The sequence below is a fragment of the Erigeron canadensis genome, chromosome 3, assembly GCF_010389155.1.
Source record: "Erigeron canadensis isolate Cc75 chromosome 3, C_canadensis_v1, whole genome shotgun sequence".
NCBI lineage: Eukaryota > Viridiplantae > Streptophyta > Magnoliopsida > Asterales > Asteraceae > Erigeron > Erigeron canadensis.
In genome coordinates, this window is record NC_057763.1 from 45,464,667 (window position 1) to 45,485,007 (window position 20,341).

Sequence of the window (20,341 nt, forward strand, 5' to 3'; positions counted from 1 at the left end):
TTATTATATAAAATGAGGGCTCTTTGTTAGAGTCAATTTTAAAATTTTATAAATTTGACCGAGTAATTTATAAATGAGAATCTTGAAACAAATATGATGTCAAGTAAACTTGTTTTTCTATGTAAAAATATAACAGGAACGTGTTTGTTCATGTAGAAAACTGGCAATTTGAGAGTGACTTGAAAAAGAATCAATTGTCTTATTATCAGACGTGTAATCATTTTATTGGATACCAATTGATTCCAAGTGGAAATGTTAGTATTAACCTCAGAACTTTGTCAAGGTGCGTCTAGATACCGTATAGTCCCACTTTGTTTATTAGCAAGTAATATAGCAATCACGATATGCTAATAGTACAATAAGAAAAAACTTCCAAAAAAGACATTTTGTTGACCAATAGAATCAATTTATAACCTTTAATTTGGAATAAAAATTCACTAGTTGACACTTTATATTGCTTTCTATCACCATTTACATTTTTTAGCCTTTTATAAAAGATATTATCTCACTAAATACGTAGCTTTTAAAAAATGTTACACATTGTAACCTTCACCTTAAAAAAAAATTTCATCAATTTAAATTTTCTGTCTTTTAATTTAATATGTTCCCATGTTATTAATCTCTTTTTTCTTCATAAAAATATTAAAACTAATTTTTCCTTTATGATAAACACGTACACATGCATATTTTTCATATAAATAAAAAAAACAATATTCTAATAGAACTAATCTTTAAAAAAAAACTCATTAAAAAAGTTTTCATTAACTAAAGATGTATAATATGTTATAACTAGTTTTTTGTCCTCGGGCATTGCCCCGGGAGACATTACGTGACATCTACACATGTGGAAAAAATTATATAAAAGTAAAATTTTTGTGGTAAAAGTTAAAAAGTGAAAAGTTATGTGGCCAAAAGTAAAGAAAATGAAAATTTGGTGGCTGAAGTTGAAAGTTTTGAAGTTATGTGGTAAAAAGTTAAGAATATGAAACTTCGTTGACAAAAGTTAAAAATTCAAAAATAAAGTAAGAAAATGAAACTTTCCTAACAAAATTTGAAAAAATAAAAGTATCAAAAGTAAATAAGCCAAAACTTTTGTGTACGTGGAAAATAAAAGAAACGAAAGTGATGTGGTAAAAAGTAAAAGGACGAAAAGTATAGGAAATTTATGCATGTGATAAAAAGTAAAGAAAATGAAACTTTTGTTATAAAAGTTAGAAAAACAAAAGTTTAAAAAGTAAACAACACAAAACTTTTGTGCAAGAAGTAAAAGAAATAAAAATTATGTGACAAAAAGTAAAAGTTTTAAAAGTTTTAGTGATAAAAGGTAAAAAAAATGAAGTTTTGTAGCGAAAATTAGAAAAACGAAAGTTTAAAAACTAAATAAAACAAAACTTTTGTGCCAAAAGTAAAAGAAATCAAATTTATGTGACAAAAAGTAGAAAGTTAAAAGTTTATGTGATAAAAAGTAAAAAGACTAAAATTTTCGTGACAAAAGTTAGAAAAACGTATGCTTAAAAACTATATGAAACCAAACTTTCGTGCTAAAAGTGGAAGAAATTAAAGTTATATGACAAAAGTTAAAAGGTTAAAGTTATATAGCAAAAATTAAGAAACCTAAAAATCTAAATAATCTAACTTTGTATTAAAAATAAAAGATGTAAAAGTTTAGGGTAAAAGTGTAAAACAATAAAAGTAGTAGTATTTTGTGGCAAAAGAGAAAAACTAAAAGTTTAGTGATGAAAATAAAAAAATTGAAAAGTTTACTGTAGATAGCGCTACATTAATTATTATACAGTAATAATATCTTTTTCTTGCATAAAACATCATAACTAATTTGACTTTATTGTAAACATAATAATACGAAGAACTAGTAAAACATGAATCTACTAGTGTTTTCCATCCTTATGTATGTTTATAGCTCGATCATCAGAATTAAACTAATACATTCAGATATTGAACCGGTAATAATATGAAGAACTAGTAAAACATGGATCTACGATAAACAGTAAAACACACTCAAAAATATCTAACAAATAAAGTAAAATAGATAAACGTGTATATGATCACATCGATCCAAACAAGTATTCAGCCTATTAGCCTATCGTCATTAAAGGAATAATAAAGTCTGAAAAGATTAAAGACATTGTTTACTAACCGAAAGTAATTAAAAGAGATAGATCTAGGTAGAAAATGAAGATCAGAAGATGCTAGAAGCTCCAAAACATGTACTGTACAAAACGAGATTAAATACTTTTTGTTGATGGTGTCTAACGATTTTTAATAGTAAGAAATCAAAGAAAAATAAAAGTCATCATGTTCTCACAAATAGCCAAAGTAAAAAATCAACTTTATCCAGTGAGAAAATTGATACCCTCACAATATAGAGTTCCGTAACATAAGATATTTTCTTAGTGGGTTTATACATGACGTGTGTACGACGCGTTATCAAAGATACTTGGCCTATAAAACCCATGCCATACATCAACACAAAAGTGCTGATCTAACAACAAACATATATCAAACATGGCTTACAATTATTACCAAAAAAGTTTAACCATATTCATAGCCTTGCAACTACTAGCCATGGCCTTCCAAGCCACTTCATCACGCATCCTTGATGAGCAGTCCATGCTGGTTCGACATGAGCAATGGATGGCGCATCATGGACGTGTTTACAAAGATGAAAAAGAAAAGCAACAAAGATTTCAGATATTTAAAGACAATGTCGCGCTTGTGGAAGCACACAATGGAGGTCCTGACGTTGGATACACGCTTGAGGTCAATCAATTCGCTGACTTAACCAATGAGGAGTTCCGTGCTTCCCATCATGGTTACAAGAAACAACCACTTCCACGTGAGGTCTCCGACACTAGTTTTCGGTATGCAAATGTTAGTGTTGTTTCCAGTGAAGTAGACTGGACACAACAAGGGGCGGTAACATCTGTTAAGGACCAAGGCAGATGCGGTAATTAATTAAGCTTATACTTTACTACTCGTATATATTACGTACGTACGTACTCCATTTAGTAGTCGATCACAATTGTAATTAATGACATACACAAATTATATATATATATATATATATATGATGTACTTTTTATAATATATGTGTCACTACATGTGTAACTTAACTTACACACTTCTTCTTTCTTCTTCCTTCCATCTCCGACCACCACCACCACCATCATGATCATCTCCGACCACCACCGTGATCTTCCAGCGACGGCGACCATCTCCGGCGAGACTTACACATGTGTAACTAACTTACACATGTGTAAGTACAACTTTTTTTTAGCATATTAGCGTTTAAAATTTCTAGGTTTTTTCCTTCGCGAGACAACCACCACTAGCCACCATTATCTCCGACCACCCAGCGACGGCGTCGGCAGCAATGGCGGAGCCCGTACCGTAGCACACCGCCACCATCTCTTGGATCGCCGCCCATCAAATCCATACGATTCCCATATGCGTCTCTTGACGGTTAAGTTTAGAATTGATAAGGGCCTCTGGCCCGTACCGTAAACATCCGAAAATGAACCTGATTCTCGCCAGAGAGTTAACTTACACATGTGTAAGTTGTACTTACACATGTGTAAGTTTCGCCGGAGATGGTCGCCGTCGCCGGAGTATCATGGTGGTAGTCGGAGATGATCATGGTGGTGGTCAGAAGAAGAAGAATTGTGTAAGTTAAGTTACACATGTTACACATGTACTATAAAAAGTACATGTACTACAAATAACCCACCCCTATATATATATAGGGTAAAGTTATTTTGAGAACCCCTTTTTTACGAGAACCTTTGAGAACTTTTCAAATCAAGCCCAACCGATGATTGTTCTTTACATGAAAATTGTTTTTTGATGGTTTTCTAAATAACTTATATGTAATTTTAAAGTTTATAATTGTGTGGAGGCATGGATTATCATCCTTTATACAATTATGTGGAGATTTGGATTCTTGATCACATGTGCACGAATATTGCTATGATCACATGTATGCAAGTCGATCACATGTAATCATAGCAATATTCGTGCACATATGTATATATATAGGGTAAAGTATAGGGGTGGATTGGGCTTGATTTGAAAAGTTTTCAAAAGTTCTCGCAAAAAAAAGTTCTCAAAATAACTTTTCAATATACATATACATATATACATATAGGGGTGGGTTATTTTGAGAACCATAAAAAAAAAGAACGCGAGAACCAATCCTGGCCATTGATTTTGATCTTGATGATATTTAATTTTCTCTCTCCTCATTTTCACCCAATTCATTCAAATGGTTTTATCTCACAAACCGTACATCGTTAAACGAAAAAAAAAACATGGGTGGTCTTAAAATTTTGTGCTCTTTCATTAGAGATGCGACTTAATATACTTTTGACAAACTTTTAAATTTCGATTTTTTTTTTAACTTTTTTTTTAGCGATAATCCTACACATGTGTATGATGTATATCCTATACATGTGTAGGACGTCCTACACATGTGCAGGACATGTGTAGGGTATACATCATACACATCCTACACATGTGCAGGTAAAAAAAAAATTCGAAAAAAAAAAATTTCGAAATTTAAAAGTTTATCAAAAGTATATCAAGTCGCATCTCTAATGAAAGAGGACGAAATTTTAAGACTACCCATGGTTTTTTTTTCCGTCTAACGATGCACGGTTTGTGAGATAAAACGTTTTGAAAAATTTGGATGAAAGTGATGAGAGAGAAAAAAAGAGATGAGATGTGTGGCCCAGATTGGTTCTCGCGTTCTTTTTTTTTATGGTTCTCAAAATAACTTTCCTCTATATATATATATATATATATATATATATTTCATGTAATTAATTAACTTCGCATTTGAACCCTTCGAGTATATCCATAACACGTCGATCTAATTAATTAATTGATAGTTTTTTATTAATAAACCTACTCTACAATATCTCTGGCTCCACACTATATTTATGTTCATTATATATTGCCATGCATGCATAACACTTATATTTGAATTACCTTCTAATCATATCTATAAGTTTTGATACATTTACTAATGAACCTACTCAAATAAGAGGTTTCTCGATCAACTTATGCATGTGTGTTCATTTCTATATATTGGAAACAGGATGTTGTTGGGCGTTTTCGGCGGTGGCAGCTTTGGAAGGTATCAACCAGATCAAAACCGGGAAATTAATATCTTTGTCAGAGCAAGAACTCGTTGACTGCGATACTACCAATCATGGTTGTGGAGGAGGTACTATGGAGAAGGCCTTCGAGTTCATCGTAAACAATAACGGTCTAAGTTCTGAATCCGCTTATCCATACACCGCGCAACAAGGTGTTTGTAAAAGAGCCATCCCGGCAGCCACAATCTCTGGGTTTGAGAGAGTTCCGATGAATGACGAAAAGGCCCTGCTGCAGGTATAATTAATTATATATAAATGAGTACTGGCCGGTACTTATGTATTTATAAATAACATATATAGCTTTTGATTAATTATAAAAATCACTTAAAACTGACAAGTGACAACTTTGTTTCCAAAGAGTCACCATTGAATTTTTTGGAGCCACTTCATCTCAATATTCACCGCCAGATAATTTTTGTTATAGTAGATTTTAGGCTTAGCTATTCAATTTTTGGAGTCAAAACCACTCCATAATGGAAAAATGATCTGTACTGTAGATTTTACCTAAGCTTAGGTACTGCCAATTTAAAAAAAGTTACAAAGTAGGAGGATTTGTTTGGGGAGTAAGAAGCCCCTTTGACATCTAGCTCTTCATCCGCAAATAATCCTTTAAATTTGATAAACATACATAGCCCCCTGAATTTTACATAACCTCCCCTGAATTTTACATAATCCCCCGGATAGGTATTGCATGTTTTAGTTAACCTTTCCCCCAAAATAATATATAATCGTGTTTGACATTTTTCATATGCATGTTCAATATGAGTATATATTTATTATGTGTACACATTTTCTTTGGCTATACACAATAATCTGTACGTACGTGTTTTTTTTTTTGTGAACTAAAATTGTGGCATCTTCATTTTTAAAATCTACAGGCGGTAACACAGCAACCCGTTTCGATTGCCATTGATGCAAGAGGATCTTATTTTCAACTATATAATGGTGGTGTTTTTAGCGGGAGATGTGGAACTGATCTCGACCATGCTATAACTGCAGTCGGGTATGGGACCACCATGGATGGGACCGATTATTGGCTCATGAAGAACTCATGGGGTGAGTCATGGGGAGAAAATGGTTATATACGAATTCAAAGAGATGCTGCAGAAGAAGGATTATGTGGTATCGCTAAGGATGCGTCTTACCCTATTATTTGAAATATGAAAAGTTATAAGTTGCAGAATATATATATATATATATATATATAAGTGTGTATTTGTCATATAAAATGAAATTGTGATGTGTAAAATCTAAGTTATAAACTTAGAATAAAGAACTATAGCAACTAATATTGATATTAAGACTATTATACAATCGGATAATAGACTATGGGCCTGTTATGTTTATATCCATTAAGTGCCGTGTAATTAAGTGTCTGTCTGAATTTAATGTGTCTGAAACGAGTAAGACGGTAAATAAATAATTGTTGTTTGTTTTGTATGCTGAATTAACCGACTGAATAATTAAGATTACTATAACGCCCTTGATAGAAATTAGGGAGTGGATAGTGGGGTAGTTATCAAGGATAATTATGTAAAATATATTTTAGTTGTACTTTTTAATTAAGTGATGACTTATTAGATAAGTCTTAAACAAACATAATTTTCAACTTAGACAATTAAGATTAAGTCATGATTCATGGATTAAGTGGTTATCAAACACCACCTATGCCTATGTCATAATATGGTACTAGAATTTGTACCCGCGCTTTGCCGCGGGTACAAGTTCTCTAACGTAGAAAGCATTTAATGGTAATATATACATTTGAAAAAAAGTTGTTATCACTTTTAATTACAGCTAACTCTTATCATTATTAATTATAACCAAAGTAGAAATTTTAATATGCTAAAAAGGTCCCCAATGGACTCGTCTCTCTGTTCGTTCGACATCATCGGACGAGTCCACACCGTTGGGTGGGACTCGTCCCTTGTTCGTTCGGGTCACTCGTCCGGTGTGTTCGTTCCTCCAGGGACGAATGTTGTTTGTATTTTTTTTGTAATGCAACGGATAGTTTTCAAGGAAGAAGACAAAACTTTTCAACTTTCAAAAGTTGGCAAAACAGGTCCCTGTAACGGCTTGTTTGACCACCTGCAGTTCAAAAATTTTACACTTTTAGTCCTTTAACGGCTAGTTTTTGAAAAAGCCTATATATACACCTCCATAAGCACTAGAACACACCACACTTGCATTATTCAGATATATTCACACATACAAAACCATTTTAAGCAGAAAATCATGTCGAACTTCAACAACCAAAAAGAAAATGACTTCTGAAACAACGCCGTGAACGATTTTAATCAATCGTACTCTAACCAGCCACCACAAACACCCTTCATCCCACCACCAAATGACCCCTGTTATGCTCAATTCATGGCAGCTTATTATGCTTCATTTGCCGCTGCACAACCCCCTAATTTCTACCATGGGGGTCGTCGTTAGCTGCACAATTTCAACAACTTGATCAACACTCGTTTCCCACACCACCATGTAACCTTACCCCCACACATGAATCTGCTCCCACGCCGGAATCTATTCCCACCCCCCAATCCATTCCTGAAGCACAACCAAAAAAGGGTCGGGTCAAAAGCATGTCCAAACGCACCAAGAAAAGCAAACAACCAAAAGAACCTGCTGCAAACTTGTCAAATTGGACCGAGCTTGAGATGAAAGTTCTCACTGAGTGTTGGATCGATGCTACAGAAGATCCATACGTCGGCAAAGACCAATCTGTTGATTTTTTTGGGGGAAAATCATAGATAAGTACAATGCAAGATTCCCCAACAACAAAAGAAACCACAATCAGATAAGTGGCAAGTGGAGAAAGATCATAACAAATGTGTCAAAGTTCAACGCAATCTGGAAAGGCTATGATGGTCATCGGTGTAGTGGTGAGAACGATACCCAAGTAATGGAAGAAGCGCGATCAGAGTACTTTACTCAAACCAAAACTCAGTTTACCATATACTATTGTTGGTTGCTTGTGAAAGATAAGCCAAAGTTCTTCGCTCTATCCAGTCATGATGTTCTGGGCCGAAGCTTGCATAAAAGGAAAAACGTTCTTAATGTTGTTGATAGTGAAGATGAGGAGGAGGAGGGGACCCAATTTGCGCCGGTGGACCTTGGTGATAATGACTTCTTCGGTCAGGATACTTATACACGCCCCCTACTAAGTCAAAGGCATCACGAACATCTGCTTCTTCAGATGCGGGGTCTGCTCGTTCTTCAGCTTTCGACCTAGCCGCCCGACTCGACCGACTTGGGTGTAAAAAGGAGATGGTGTTGGATGAAAAACAAATGTCTTTGGCTGCCATTCGTGAGGAAGAAAGGAAGCGCACCATGTATACTGCTCTTTCTTTCATGGACAAAACATAATGTGATGATGAGGAGAAGAATTACATCAAGGAAGCTAAGAAGAAACACATGGCGGAGTATAAAGACTTCCTTTTCGGTCCCAATTAGTTTAGGTTTAATTTAAAAAAATAAAAATGTTGTTGATCACGTATGTAATTACATACATGTTATTAAGGCCTAGAGGCATGACAAGAACCCCTTTGACCCATCTTATTTACATATACATTATATTGTTACAAATGAGTGGGTAAAAGTTGTTATCATATAAATTACTTACACTTTCAGCCTATAAATATTCCCTTAAAAGTGAATCACATTCACTTCCACATATCTGCATTCTATCTCATGCATGATACAAAAGTGAATAACATTTCACTAAAAAAACCTCTTTAACCAATACATGAGATTACAAGAGGTGGACCACACAAATAAATGAATCATATTCATTTTACATATACATATCACATACGAGTACAATACTGGACACCATGGGATGTCATCAATTCTCTCATACACATATAACACTTCTCTCATGTGATAAAGCAAATGGAGTGAGTCATATTCACATTCCTAGCTACCACTTGATATCACATAATATATAGTTAAGTGAACATCATTCACTCACTTCACTACACACGAATACAACACTAAAAGAAGTGTCTTCACTTACTACTATATTATTATTCGCATATCAATCTCATAGTAAACGAAATGATATTTGTTCATTTCGAGCATACAAAACAAGTGAGCCAATCTCATTTATTACTTATCCTGTTAGAGCTCATGAGAAACGTTTATCTCACTCTAGGACAACCATTGTCACCTTAGGCTCGCTAAGAGCTTATTAGGTTCGCATTGAAAATTCAGGAGATGTGATGGTTGTCGCGGTCAAATCCGTATCGTCACTGAGCCAGTCAATCTAGGTTCAAACAGTTGTTGTGTTTTGTTTTTGTTTTTTTTTTCATTTTTAGGTTGTGTGCTTTATTTTATTGTAATTTGTTTTTTTTTATGTTCTAAATGTATTTGTATTTTTTATTTCTAATGAACTTGTGTGTTTTGTTAATAATTTGTGTTAATGGACTAAAAATGTATTTTATTAATAGTTTAGAGGGTTAAAAGTATAAAGTTTGGATAAATGGGTAGAATTAAATAATTGGTGGGTCCAAGACTAGTCTTTGGTGGATGAGTCCATTGGGTGCATTTTGAGGGGATTAGTCATTGAAGTGTTTTTTACTGATGTGGCGCTGACAGGGACTAGTCTTAGGTGAATTTGTGGTGTCCATTGGGGAGCCTCTAATAGGTATCATAACAGTGTAAACAAATGGTTAAAGAAATAGGAAACCGATTAAACTATTTAGTCCATCTCTAATTGATGAAACTTATGACTTAACAAATTACAAATCTTAAGTTAATAATTATGTTTATAGACGATTAATAACTATAACGTAATGTTATGAATAAGTCGAAAAACTTTATCATTTCAAAAAGATAAAAGATGGTATTTTTATGCTTAGTCCGTTTTGTTTTTTTTTTTACAGTACAATTTAGAAGTGAAGTGATTATCTGATTATTACGTTTGTAAAACGCAATTAATCTAAAAAAGTGTTTGTGTGAAAAAGTGATAATCTGCTATAAAAACGCAGTTTTGAAGAAACATGTACATATCTGCTTTTTCAAACGCATAATCTATTTTAAAAACGCAAAATCTATTTTGTAATCACAGTAACAAACGCCCCTTAATAAACACTGCAAAAGTACAAAATAAATGAAAAATAGTTAGTACGTGGAATCCAAACCACATTTGAATCCAATTTATTTCTCCACTATTTGTCGGTGAGAAAAGCTATGTGGAGTCCTACCTATATCTATCTTTATTTTGACCATTTTATTATATCTTTATCTTCTTTGTAATTTATGTTTAGATATCAATCATTTACAGCGGAAAATATGCTAGTATAATTGATCATCATCTTCTTTTCCATTTGTATATATGTATGCATGAATTTCTATTAGTTGATGTATGTTGTTTTCTTCACCATTTTTTACAATCTTGGTTAAACATCCTATTTTTTTACCACCACCTACAACGTTGCCGCTGCCACATCAATACCAGATTCTTCTTGCAATTTTCATTTTGAGCCGTTGTTTTTAATGATTAAAATATCTCCGTAGATCTTATTTGTTGTTTGAATTTTGATATGGTAAGGAAATGGCCGATGGAAGACGGTGACCAACCGAAGGTGATGAAATTGAGACGGTTAAGAAATAGCCGGTAGATGACGGTGGCTATGGTAAGGAAGTGGCCGGTGGAAGACGGTGGCCAACCGAAGATGATGAAATTAAGACGGCATCTCCGCTGATCGGGCAGCGGCGCGCCTCTTTTCCGGCCGCATCTAACGACCGCTGCCACCACTCCCCAAATTTTGTTTATCTTTAAAGAATCAGGAAAATAAGTAATGGGTTTGTAACTTATGCATATATATTTGTATGTTGTACATTGTGCATATAGACTTGTAAAAACCAAGTTGGTTTTTAGTATATAGGGTAAATAAATATAGACCAAGTTGGTTTTTAGTATAAAGGGTAAATAAATATAGACTATGTCTATGTCATAGTATTGTATAAGTAAGTTCATGATGATTCGAAATGAACATATTGTTAAATATTTAAATTAATGTATTTAAAGTGTGTTTTTCTTAAAATTCATTTTTAAACTAATTACAAAATAAGGGAATTACCAGCCGTACAAGTAAGATTATATTTTTAATTTTTAAACTAAACCAAACCAAACCAATGCTATGACAAATATCTATCTAAAAAGATATATTTTGCAGAGAAATTATTACAAATCGTCCCTGTATTCTGCTTGGTTCGCATTTTGGTCCCTCGATTTTTTTTATCATTAAGTGTCCTTGCGATTTTTCATTTCATTGTCAGAAGTCCCTGCTACAAACGTCCGTCCATTTTTAGCCGTTAAGCCCCTTACGTACTTGTCACGTGTGGGTAAAATCGTCTACCTATAATAAAAACAAACCACAGGGATTAATTGTCGATATATATATATATATATACTATAAAAAAACCCTTTTTACATTTTCCCCCAAATCAATACCCGATCAAAACCTTAAAAAAACCTACCCAATGGAGGATAAACGACCCTATTTTGTTCTTGAAGCTTCCATTCGTTTTTAAAGACTTATGTTTTTTGTATAAAGAGTTTATTGCTTATTTTTGTAAGGAAACAAATCATCTTTTAGTATATTAAATACGTAAAAGCATGTTCAGATTAAAGAACAAGAAAGAGGAGAAAGAATAAGGTGTTTTGGTATAAGTATGATTTTATATCATTATCACAAATAGTCTATGTGGTTACAAGAAAGACGATTATACCCTCATGTGCATTGCACATGAGGGGTTTAACGGAGGAAAAATGACGGTTGTTAGTGGCAGGGACGACTAGCAATGAAAATGAAAAGTATATGGACATCTATTGATAAAAAAAACACAGGGATGAAAATGTGAATCGAGCAAACCACATGAACGATTTGTGACAATTTCTCTATTTTGTAGGAAGGGATTTTCACGATTTGTTTCCAATTTGATCAATTAAGTTATCTTGACATTTGGATTGAAATTAAGGATGAAAATTTAAAAATAGAATTTGAATCTTGATTTTAATTTAAAAGTCAAGATTTGGTTGATTCACCACCCATATTTTATATGTTTTCCTATATTTTTTCACTACTTTTTTACTATGTAATTCGACTTTCATTATCATAATTGCTAATAATTCAACGCTTGACCCAAACATACCTCTCAATTGGTAATATTTTGTGAATTGAAAATAATAAAAAAAAAATCAACATAGGTGCATATAAAACACTTAAATTGGCTAAAAGTTCACTACGATTCACTAAAATTCACCTTTTTTAAACGTAATTTGATTTTTTGCCACATAATTACTAATAGTTCAACACTTGGTGCTAATATACCTCCCACTTGGTAATATATAGTGAATCGACAAAAATATTGGAAGTAATGGCATATAAAACACTTTAAAAAAATATCAAAAAGTCAATCCATCTCGTGCTATCGATGACTGGCTTTCTTTTTATCTTAGAACAACGTTTTGTGGCAAAAAGTTGTGATATTATGAGCATGTGTGTTATCACCCTTGTTCTGCAAAGGTGTGCAGGTTCCAACTTCTAGCATATTGCCTACCTTATATGTCACAGATCAGGTTCAAATCATTAACATCTAACACTTGCATTTTTTTTAATAAAAAAATCTCCATCTAACATCTTATTCAAATCAAAGTGTTGAAAGACATCTAGGTTTCCATTTTTTGTTACTATTGCTACCACCGTTGACAAACTCAAAGAACCAACAACATATGATTGTGATTGCAAAGCTAAACATGAGAGGTTTTGATATTTTGAAAATCTTTAGAGCATTTGGGTGTTGTAACTGAACCAAACTACTCAAGTACTCTATTTATAACAGTTTTAGAATGGCAAATTGGTGAAAAAAATGAGCTATATACAGTTTAGTCCTTTAATAAACGGTAACTACTTATCTATTTATAAATGTTAACTACTGGGAAAAAAAAGAAGACTATTAGTCATTCTAACGATCAGACTGTTGACAACCGGTAAAACCGTTTGGCGAACCACGTCCTCGACTGGTTCTAACGGTAATATCTCAAACCAGTTTAAAACCAATGGTTTCAAGCAAATCAAACCAGTTTGGAAAAAACCAACTTTTTACGATTTAGGTTACGGTTTTCCAAAACCGGTATTCTTTTAGGGCCAACAACAATGTTTTAAATACTGGTATTTTGGTCGTACCGGTCAGGTACCTAGTACCGGTATATTGGCCGGTACGTACCGACATGTTAATTTAATTTTTGTATTTTTATAGAAATCTTACAAAAGTTGTTACAATTTAACAAAAATAATCAAAATACAAGTACAATTCACTTAAAAACAATGTTTTAAAAACTGGTATTTTAGTTATACCGGCGTGGAAAAATTTTCCGGTATTGCCGGTATTATCGGTAATACCAGAATTACCGGCCGGTACGACTATTTTTAATTTATTATATTTTTTTGTGTAAAAATCCTACAAAACTTGTTACAATTTAACAAAAAAAGTCAAAATGCAATTATGATTTACTCAAAAATAATACCAAATATGTATTTTATAACAAAATATAGGTTTTAAAGTTCACAAATAACAAAAATGAACATTAAAATATCATAAAAATAATTTTTTTTAAAAATCAAAATTTATATTTTGAAAATACCGGAAATACCGGTATGGTAATACCGGAAAATACCGGGAATACCGAAAATACCGGACTTAAAATACCGGCGTGGTCTCCGGTACCAGTAATACCGGTAATACCGGCCGGTATTTACCGATATTTAAAACATTGCTTAAAAATAATCAATGTTTTAAATTCCGGTAAATACCGGCCGGTATTACCGGTACCGGAGACCACGCCGGTATTTTAAGTCCGGTATTTTCCCGGTATTTTCACTATTCAATACCGACCAGTATTTTCGGTATTCCCGGTATTACCATACCGGTATTTCCGGTATTTTCAAAATATAAATTTTGATTTTTTCAAAATTATTTTTATGATACTTTAATGTTATTTTTTGTTATTTGTGAATTTTAAAACCTATATTTTGTTATAAAATACATATTTGGTATTATTTTTGAGTAATTATAATTGCATTTTGACTATTTTTGTTAAATAGTAACAAGTTTTGTAAGATTTTTACACAAAAAAATATAATAAATTAAAAATAGTCGTACCGGCCGGTATTTCGGTATTACCGATAATACCGGTAATAACGGAAAATTTTTCCACGCCGGTATAACTAAAATACCGGTTTTTAAAACATTGAAAATAATACCAAATAGTTATTTCATAACAAAATATAAGTTTTAAATCTTACAAATAACAAAACATAATATTAAAGTATCAAAAAATAATTTTTTAAAAAAATCAAATAAAAAAAACTAAAATACCGGTATTACTATCCCAGTAATACTGGAAATACCGGCCAGTATTGAATAGTGAAAATATCAGACAAAATACCGGGATAATTATACCGAGATACCACTTGATATCCGGTATTTCGGATAATACCGGCTGGTATGTACCGGTATTTAAAACACTCAGCAGTCTTATTTGCCTGGTTCCAAAATAGCCCAATAATGACATCCGATTACGAGCCCAATTAGACCAAATCCAACTTAATATAAAACCCACCCAACCAACCCTAGATATTATATTCCGGTAACGAAAAAAAGCTAAGAAAAAAAAACTTGAATCATCAATCAAATTATATTATCAGCTAGGGTTTCTTTTATCTCCTCCTCTGCCTGCCTATTAGGGTTTACGAAAACCTAACCACCGTATCAAACAAATGGACCCTCTTTTAAAGAAACGTAAATCCGACGACGTAAACGGCACCACCGATCTCATCCAAAACGACGTCGGTCAATCCCTAACGACACAAGACGCCCGCAAAATCCTCGAATCCTTCACTAAGGAACAGCTTTTAGACGTCTTACAAACAGTCGTCGTTCGCGACGTCGCCGTCTTGGATTCCGTACGATCCATAGCAGATTTTGATCCCGCACAGAGGAAACTTTTCATCAGAGGAATCGGTTGGGAAACCACCACCGAAAAACTGAAATCGATTTTTTCGGTTTTCGGAGAACTCGAGGAAGCGATAGTGATAACCGATAAGAACACAGGGAAGAGTAAAGGGTATGGATTTGTGACATTTAAACACGTGGACGGTGCTGTTTTGGCGTTGAAACAACCTAGTAAGAAAATTGATGGTCGGATTACGGTGGCCCAGTTGGCTGCCGCTAGGGATTCGTTGACTGTGGATGTTTCAATGAGGAAGATTTACGTAGGGAATGTGCCGTTTGAGATTAGTTCGGAACGATTGTTGAGTCATTTTTCGAGCTACGGGGAAATCGAGGAAGGACCGTTGGGGTTCGATAAGCAGACGGGGAAGCAAAAGGGGTTTGCTTTTTTTGTTTATAAGAGTGAGGAAGGTGCAAGGAATTCTTTGGTTGATCCTGTTAAGAATATTGATGGTCATCAGGTTATGTGTAAGATGGCTACTGATGGGAAGAAGGGGAAGCCGGGTGGCGGTGGCGTTGGTGACGCTACACCGCCCATTGGCTCGATGCCTGGGTCTATGAATTCGGGTTATGGTTTGCCAGGTTAGACGATTTTAAATTGTTTTGTTTTTGGTATTTGTATGTGTTTTTTGTGCTTGTTAGACACTGTATGATTGTATGTTTTGTTTAGTGGGTGATGGTTTGCGTAGAAACGAGTAATTATAGAAAAAAAATGAAATCTTAGTTGGGAATGTAACAAAGGGATTTAACTGACCTGGACTTGTGTTTAGTGACTTATACAGCAGGAGAATTAGGAACTGATTAACTGTTACTGTAATGGTGTATTGCAGGTGGGAGATCATCGTTTAGTGCATTTTCTGGCGTGCCTCCGTTGCCTTCTCATCAGAATCCGCATCTGAATGCTTCTGCGCATTCTGGAATTGGAAGTGGTCCTGGGTATGCAAATCAGGGGCCACCTGCTTATGGTACTGGTGGATATGGTACTGGTGGATACGGGACTGGAGCCTTTAGTGGTGGCTCGCATTACGCAGGTGGTGGGGCTGGTGCTCCGGATTACCCCGGGCCGAATAATCTTGGAACTTCTATGAACAGATTGCCTCCTACTCAGGGAGGATACGGTGATGGCGGAAATTATGGTCAGTCTTCAGCTTACCCATCACAACCTAACCTGCCTCCAGCTGGTCCAAGGGGACCTCATGGTGGGATGTACCATGGCGGGCCGCCATATTATTGAGGTAACTTTATGCTTTTCCCTTCACTCTTTTGAGTCCATTTATGCCTTAATTATATCTTGCATTCGGATGAATGCACCACTGTCTGGAATTTCAGAAAAACTGGGTCATATTATCTTTTTTTGGTACCAGAGTCAGATAAGTAGTTTGTTGACTTTCTTTGTAGTCGCTTTTGCATTCTTTTTAGTTGATAAGTATGCTGTATTTAGCGAGTTCTATGGATATGGCACTCCGCCAATGCTTATAAGTGCCGGGTTTTTCTTGATTGGTTGCGTGGTATGGTGGTAGGATGGGATACCTGTTCTATTTGAGTTAGTTTTCATAGGATCATCAGTGTTTGCTAAATCTATTTGTTTTTGTTTTTCTTTACTTGTTCAAAAATCATTTTGTTCTCATGTCTAAGATCTATTCTTGTTGGAGAAGCTGTTTCTTCATTTGTTTTTTCATTACTGTTTGTGCCTCTTTGACTCTATGTCAGCCTTAGAATATTTAATCTGAATATGTTTTTATTAATGTGGGCATTTGTGTAGTAGATGTAGAAAGCACGTTTGCTGCATATAATTGGTGGATGTAAATGTGGGTATTTTAAAATACAAAAACTAGTCGTCTTGGTTAGGAATGTTACTCTAAATTAGGTCTCTGTTGGTTTTTCTAGGGATGTAAAGAACCGTACCTTTGATCTAACCGCTAGACTGGAAAACGGGAAAACTGAAATTGTAAAAAGTCAAACCCCGAAAAACCTAAAAAATACCTGTGGCTAACCGAATCAAGTTTTGATGTAATGATCATATCAGTCACATAATTTAGCTAACTGCCTGCCTTTGTTGCTTAAAATGGTTTAAAATTTTTAGCTAACCGAACAGAACCATTTGCATCCCGAAATTTCTTCAGTTATTATATCTTGGTAATTGTGCCTATAGTGGTGCTATTCTTCTTTCAGAATTGTACATTGTAGGTATGCTGGTAATAGATATTCTATTCCTTCCTTTATAACTTGTATGGACAGTTAAAGGCGATTATCTGTTGTTTATTTGGGTTTTGGTGCTAGCTTGTGGAAGTGATGGATTGAGCTCAATGTGGATATTTGATTCAGGTGTTTGAGAGCTTGTTGGACGCAAATGATTTAAATGCTTGTGCTGATTTCGTGCTTGGTGTCTATGGTTGATAAATGGATTGCTGTACCTTTGTTGCTGCTTCACTCTATCTGCCTATATGATACCTCTTAGTTTATGTTTACTGTAGTCAGTCATTAATCTTTGTTCAGAACTTGCAAACAGCTGTACTTATTTTTATGAATGTTCTATCAGGCATCCTTTGCTGTAGTTTGTGTTTGTTTGTAATGTCTCTAAGCAAATAATAGATGTTTGATTATATGCTATTCTTGTGTCTGTTTTTTATTTGTTATATGTTTTTGTATCACCTTGCTGGGTGCTACCTGAGATTTGCAAGGTTGAAAATGATTGGCGATTTGAGATTGGATAATCTATGTTCTATGATGTTCATGATTGCCTTTCCTGTTGTTTGCATCAGACGATTTGAGATATCAGACTCCCCTAAAAGCTTGTGATACACCATGTCTCTTCTTTTCTACATGTACCATTTAAAGACGATTCTCTGGATATCTGTATTCTTTGTTGGGTTCTATTTAGATGAATCATTCTGGTCATCATTTTTCAACATCATGAACTAAAAGCTGATACCAGTCTATGTCATTGCTTCTACCAATACTTAAAGGGACACTGTCTTTTGACAATGACAGATCGGCAGTATTGTTACCTGAAGTTTTTTTTATGTTATATGAGTATTTGGACATCTGCTTAGCTATTTTGGTGGGTTGCTTTAGGATGAAAGAAATTTGTCTGATGATAGTTTGTATTGTGTATATTTGTAATGCTAACAAGTTATGAGGAACTATATGTCACACATTTGTATTGAACATGTCAGGTAAAGTGGGCAGCTTGAGATTCAAAATGTGGCATAGTTGTGGCAGCCTATCTGCATTAGATTAAAGCTAATCATATCATATCATTACAGTATCTATGCATGATGTTAAATTTTGGAACTGAATCTAGGTGTAAGTGTGTTTTTTGGTTTCTTGTTATATTCATGATATGGACCATCCTCAAGCAAGGTAGGACAGGGATTGTTGCTTGCCTTAACAACTCTTGTCTTAATGTTGAATTACTTATTTGTATTTTGTCCTTGTACATCTATATGTGTGCAGTTTGCTTATAAGTTGGAGATTTTAATGATCATGTAGTTTTTCATAAGAAAAGACAAAAATATAACATCCAAGTGGCCTTTTGTTTGCTTAAGATGTTATTGATGTGTGCAAAGATTCATCGTGGTTCATCCCCCTCTTTGGTTAGCTAATGTAGCAACCATACTTCCAATGTCATGATCATATTGATAAAGATAATCATGACCAGCATGTTTATTGAAACATATATTGATGCTGCAGATTCATTGTCTGCTCCATATCATGCTTTTGACTGTAATTTGTGTCTTGTCAGTTTATCATACTTCCGTGCAGTTTAAGTTCTTTTACGTGTGAAACCTCTATATGTTAGGATACACAAGTTTACCATAGATAATCTTCTTTTTTTTTTCTCCTCAACTTATAAGCTATAATCCTCTTAATGTTTTACCAACATCAACGTTGTGGGGATGATATGACTTTTAGCCTGCTATCTAGTTGCTAGGTTTTTGATTGTATATTCATGCTGCTATTGCTATATCCGAAATCAATGATTTTTGACCAGTCATAATATTTCTATGAAACAATATTTTTTCTGCCATACTTGTTTTTTGCTATTTGGAATCCATATTCATGAAGGATTTCCGATCGTGCTCACCTACAACAAACCTGAACCTCCCCTCTGCACCCAGCCGTCCACCTTATTCTTTGAAAGATACAACAGTTAACTTGCAGCAACTTGGATCAAGAATATCAGGTGTATTGCATCAGAGGCCCTTTTAAGTACGCAAACTTATCTATGAATGAAAGTTATATTAGAAGCGTCTGATATGACAGAACGAGTCCCAGGCCTAGAATGAATGTCCAAGTTTTGTGATATGAAGCTTCTCTTAGAAACTGCCGAGGAGACATTCAAACCACCAACAGCCAATCCAAGTGAATTTGTAAGAATCGGAGGTTTGCAAGTCGCAACTATATGCTCGATTTGGCTAGTGAAAGGGTTGTAATGTATGTTATGTGCACAAGTTTGATAGCATCTCTGGTAAAGAAATTGCTGACACCTATGGGTGGAAAGATGTCATCCACTTATCACATTCTTTTTGTAGTTTCGTTATGATGCAGTGTTAAATAACATAACTTCTAAGATAAAATGATGAATTTTTACATGTTGGATAAACCATTTGTATAAATTAAGTGTTTCGTATTACTGTGTTTCTTTTGTAATTTCTTGACTTTTGTTGCAATAAAGAATGATGACTTTTAAAAAATGGCATTTGGTCTTATCTGTCCATTTTAGGCAAAGTTGCATGTTTTGCCACACGTTGAAAATTTTGTAAATTTTTTTTTAAAACCTAAGTCGCTATTACAACATATGCTCCATATTTTACAATTTGATTTTCTTATTATTTGTTAGTTTCGTTTTATATATTTCTAAAACGAAAATTAAAAGAACAATTAAAATAGAAATAATACAATGGAACTAACAAATACTAAGTTATTAGTGGGTTGTCTTTTATTAGTTTTAGTACCTTGAAAGGTTGTTTTTTTTTTTAACATATTTTGAAAGGTTGTCTTATTAATGGTTAAAACTGACAATAACTGAAAAGAGCTAGACATAAATCATTAATGGGTTTTTTTATTTTTCTTTCTTATATATATGGAAAATGATGTTTAAAAACATATACATTATATATTAAAAATTGTCTCTTAAATTT

General features: G+C 34.0%; 2 protein-coding genes and 1 long non-coding RNA gene across 4 annotated transcripts; all 3 read left to right on the forward strand.

The window, feature by feature from the left end:
- The first annotated feature begins 2,583 nt into the window (after positions 1-2,583).
- On the forward strand, positions 2,584-8,546 carry LOC122592235 (zingipain-2-like). Its single transcript, XM_043764429.1, has 4 exons — positions 2,584-2,965; positions 5,114-5,409; positions 6,053-6,324; positions 8,357-8,546. The coding sequence occupies exons 1-4, from the start codon at positions 2,584-2,586 to the stop codon at positions 8,544-8,546; spliced, it is 1,140 nt and encodes a 379-aa protein (XP_043620364.1).
- A 1,888-nt stretch (positions 8,547-10,434) lies between these two features.
- On the forward strand, positions 10,435-11,099 carry LOC122593645. Its single transcript, XR_006322852.1, has 2 exons — positions 10,435-10,517; positions 10,732-11,099. It is a non-coding gene; the product is annotated as an uncharacterized LOC122593645 (long non-coding RNA).
- A 3,738-nt stretch (positions 11,100-14,837) lies between these two features.
- Positions 14,838-19,833, forward strand: LOC122593644 (UBP1-associated protein 2C). Of its 2 annotated transcripts, none has more exons than XM_043766074.1 (3): positions 14,838-15,779; positions 16,028-16,432; positions 17,478-19,833. In XM_043766074.1, the coding sequence occupies exons 1-2, from the start codon at positions 14,966-14,968 to the stop codon at positions 16,429-16,431; spliced, it is 1,218 nt and encodes a 405-aa protein (XP_043622009.1). In that variant the 5' UTR covers positions 14,838-14,965; the 3' UTR covers position 16,432; positions 17,478-19,833. The 2 variants fall into 2 exon arrangements, with proteins under 2 accessions (XP_043622009.1, XP_043622008.1); XM_043766073.1 differs by having other exon boundaries at positions 14,840-15,779; positions 17,523-19,833.
- Positions 19,834-20,341: the final 508 nt, after the last annotated feature.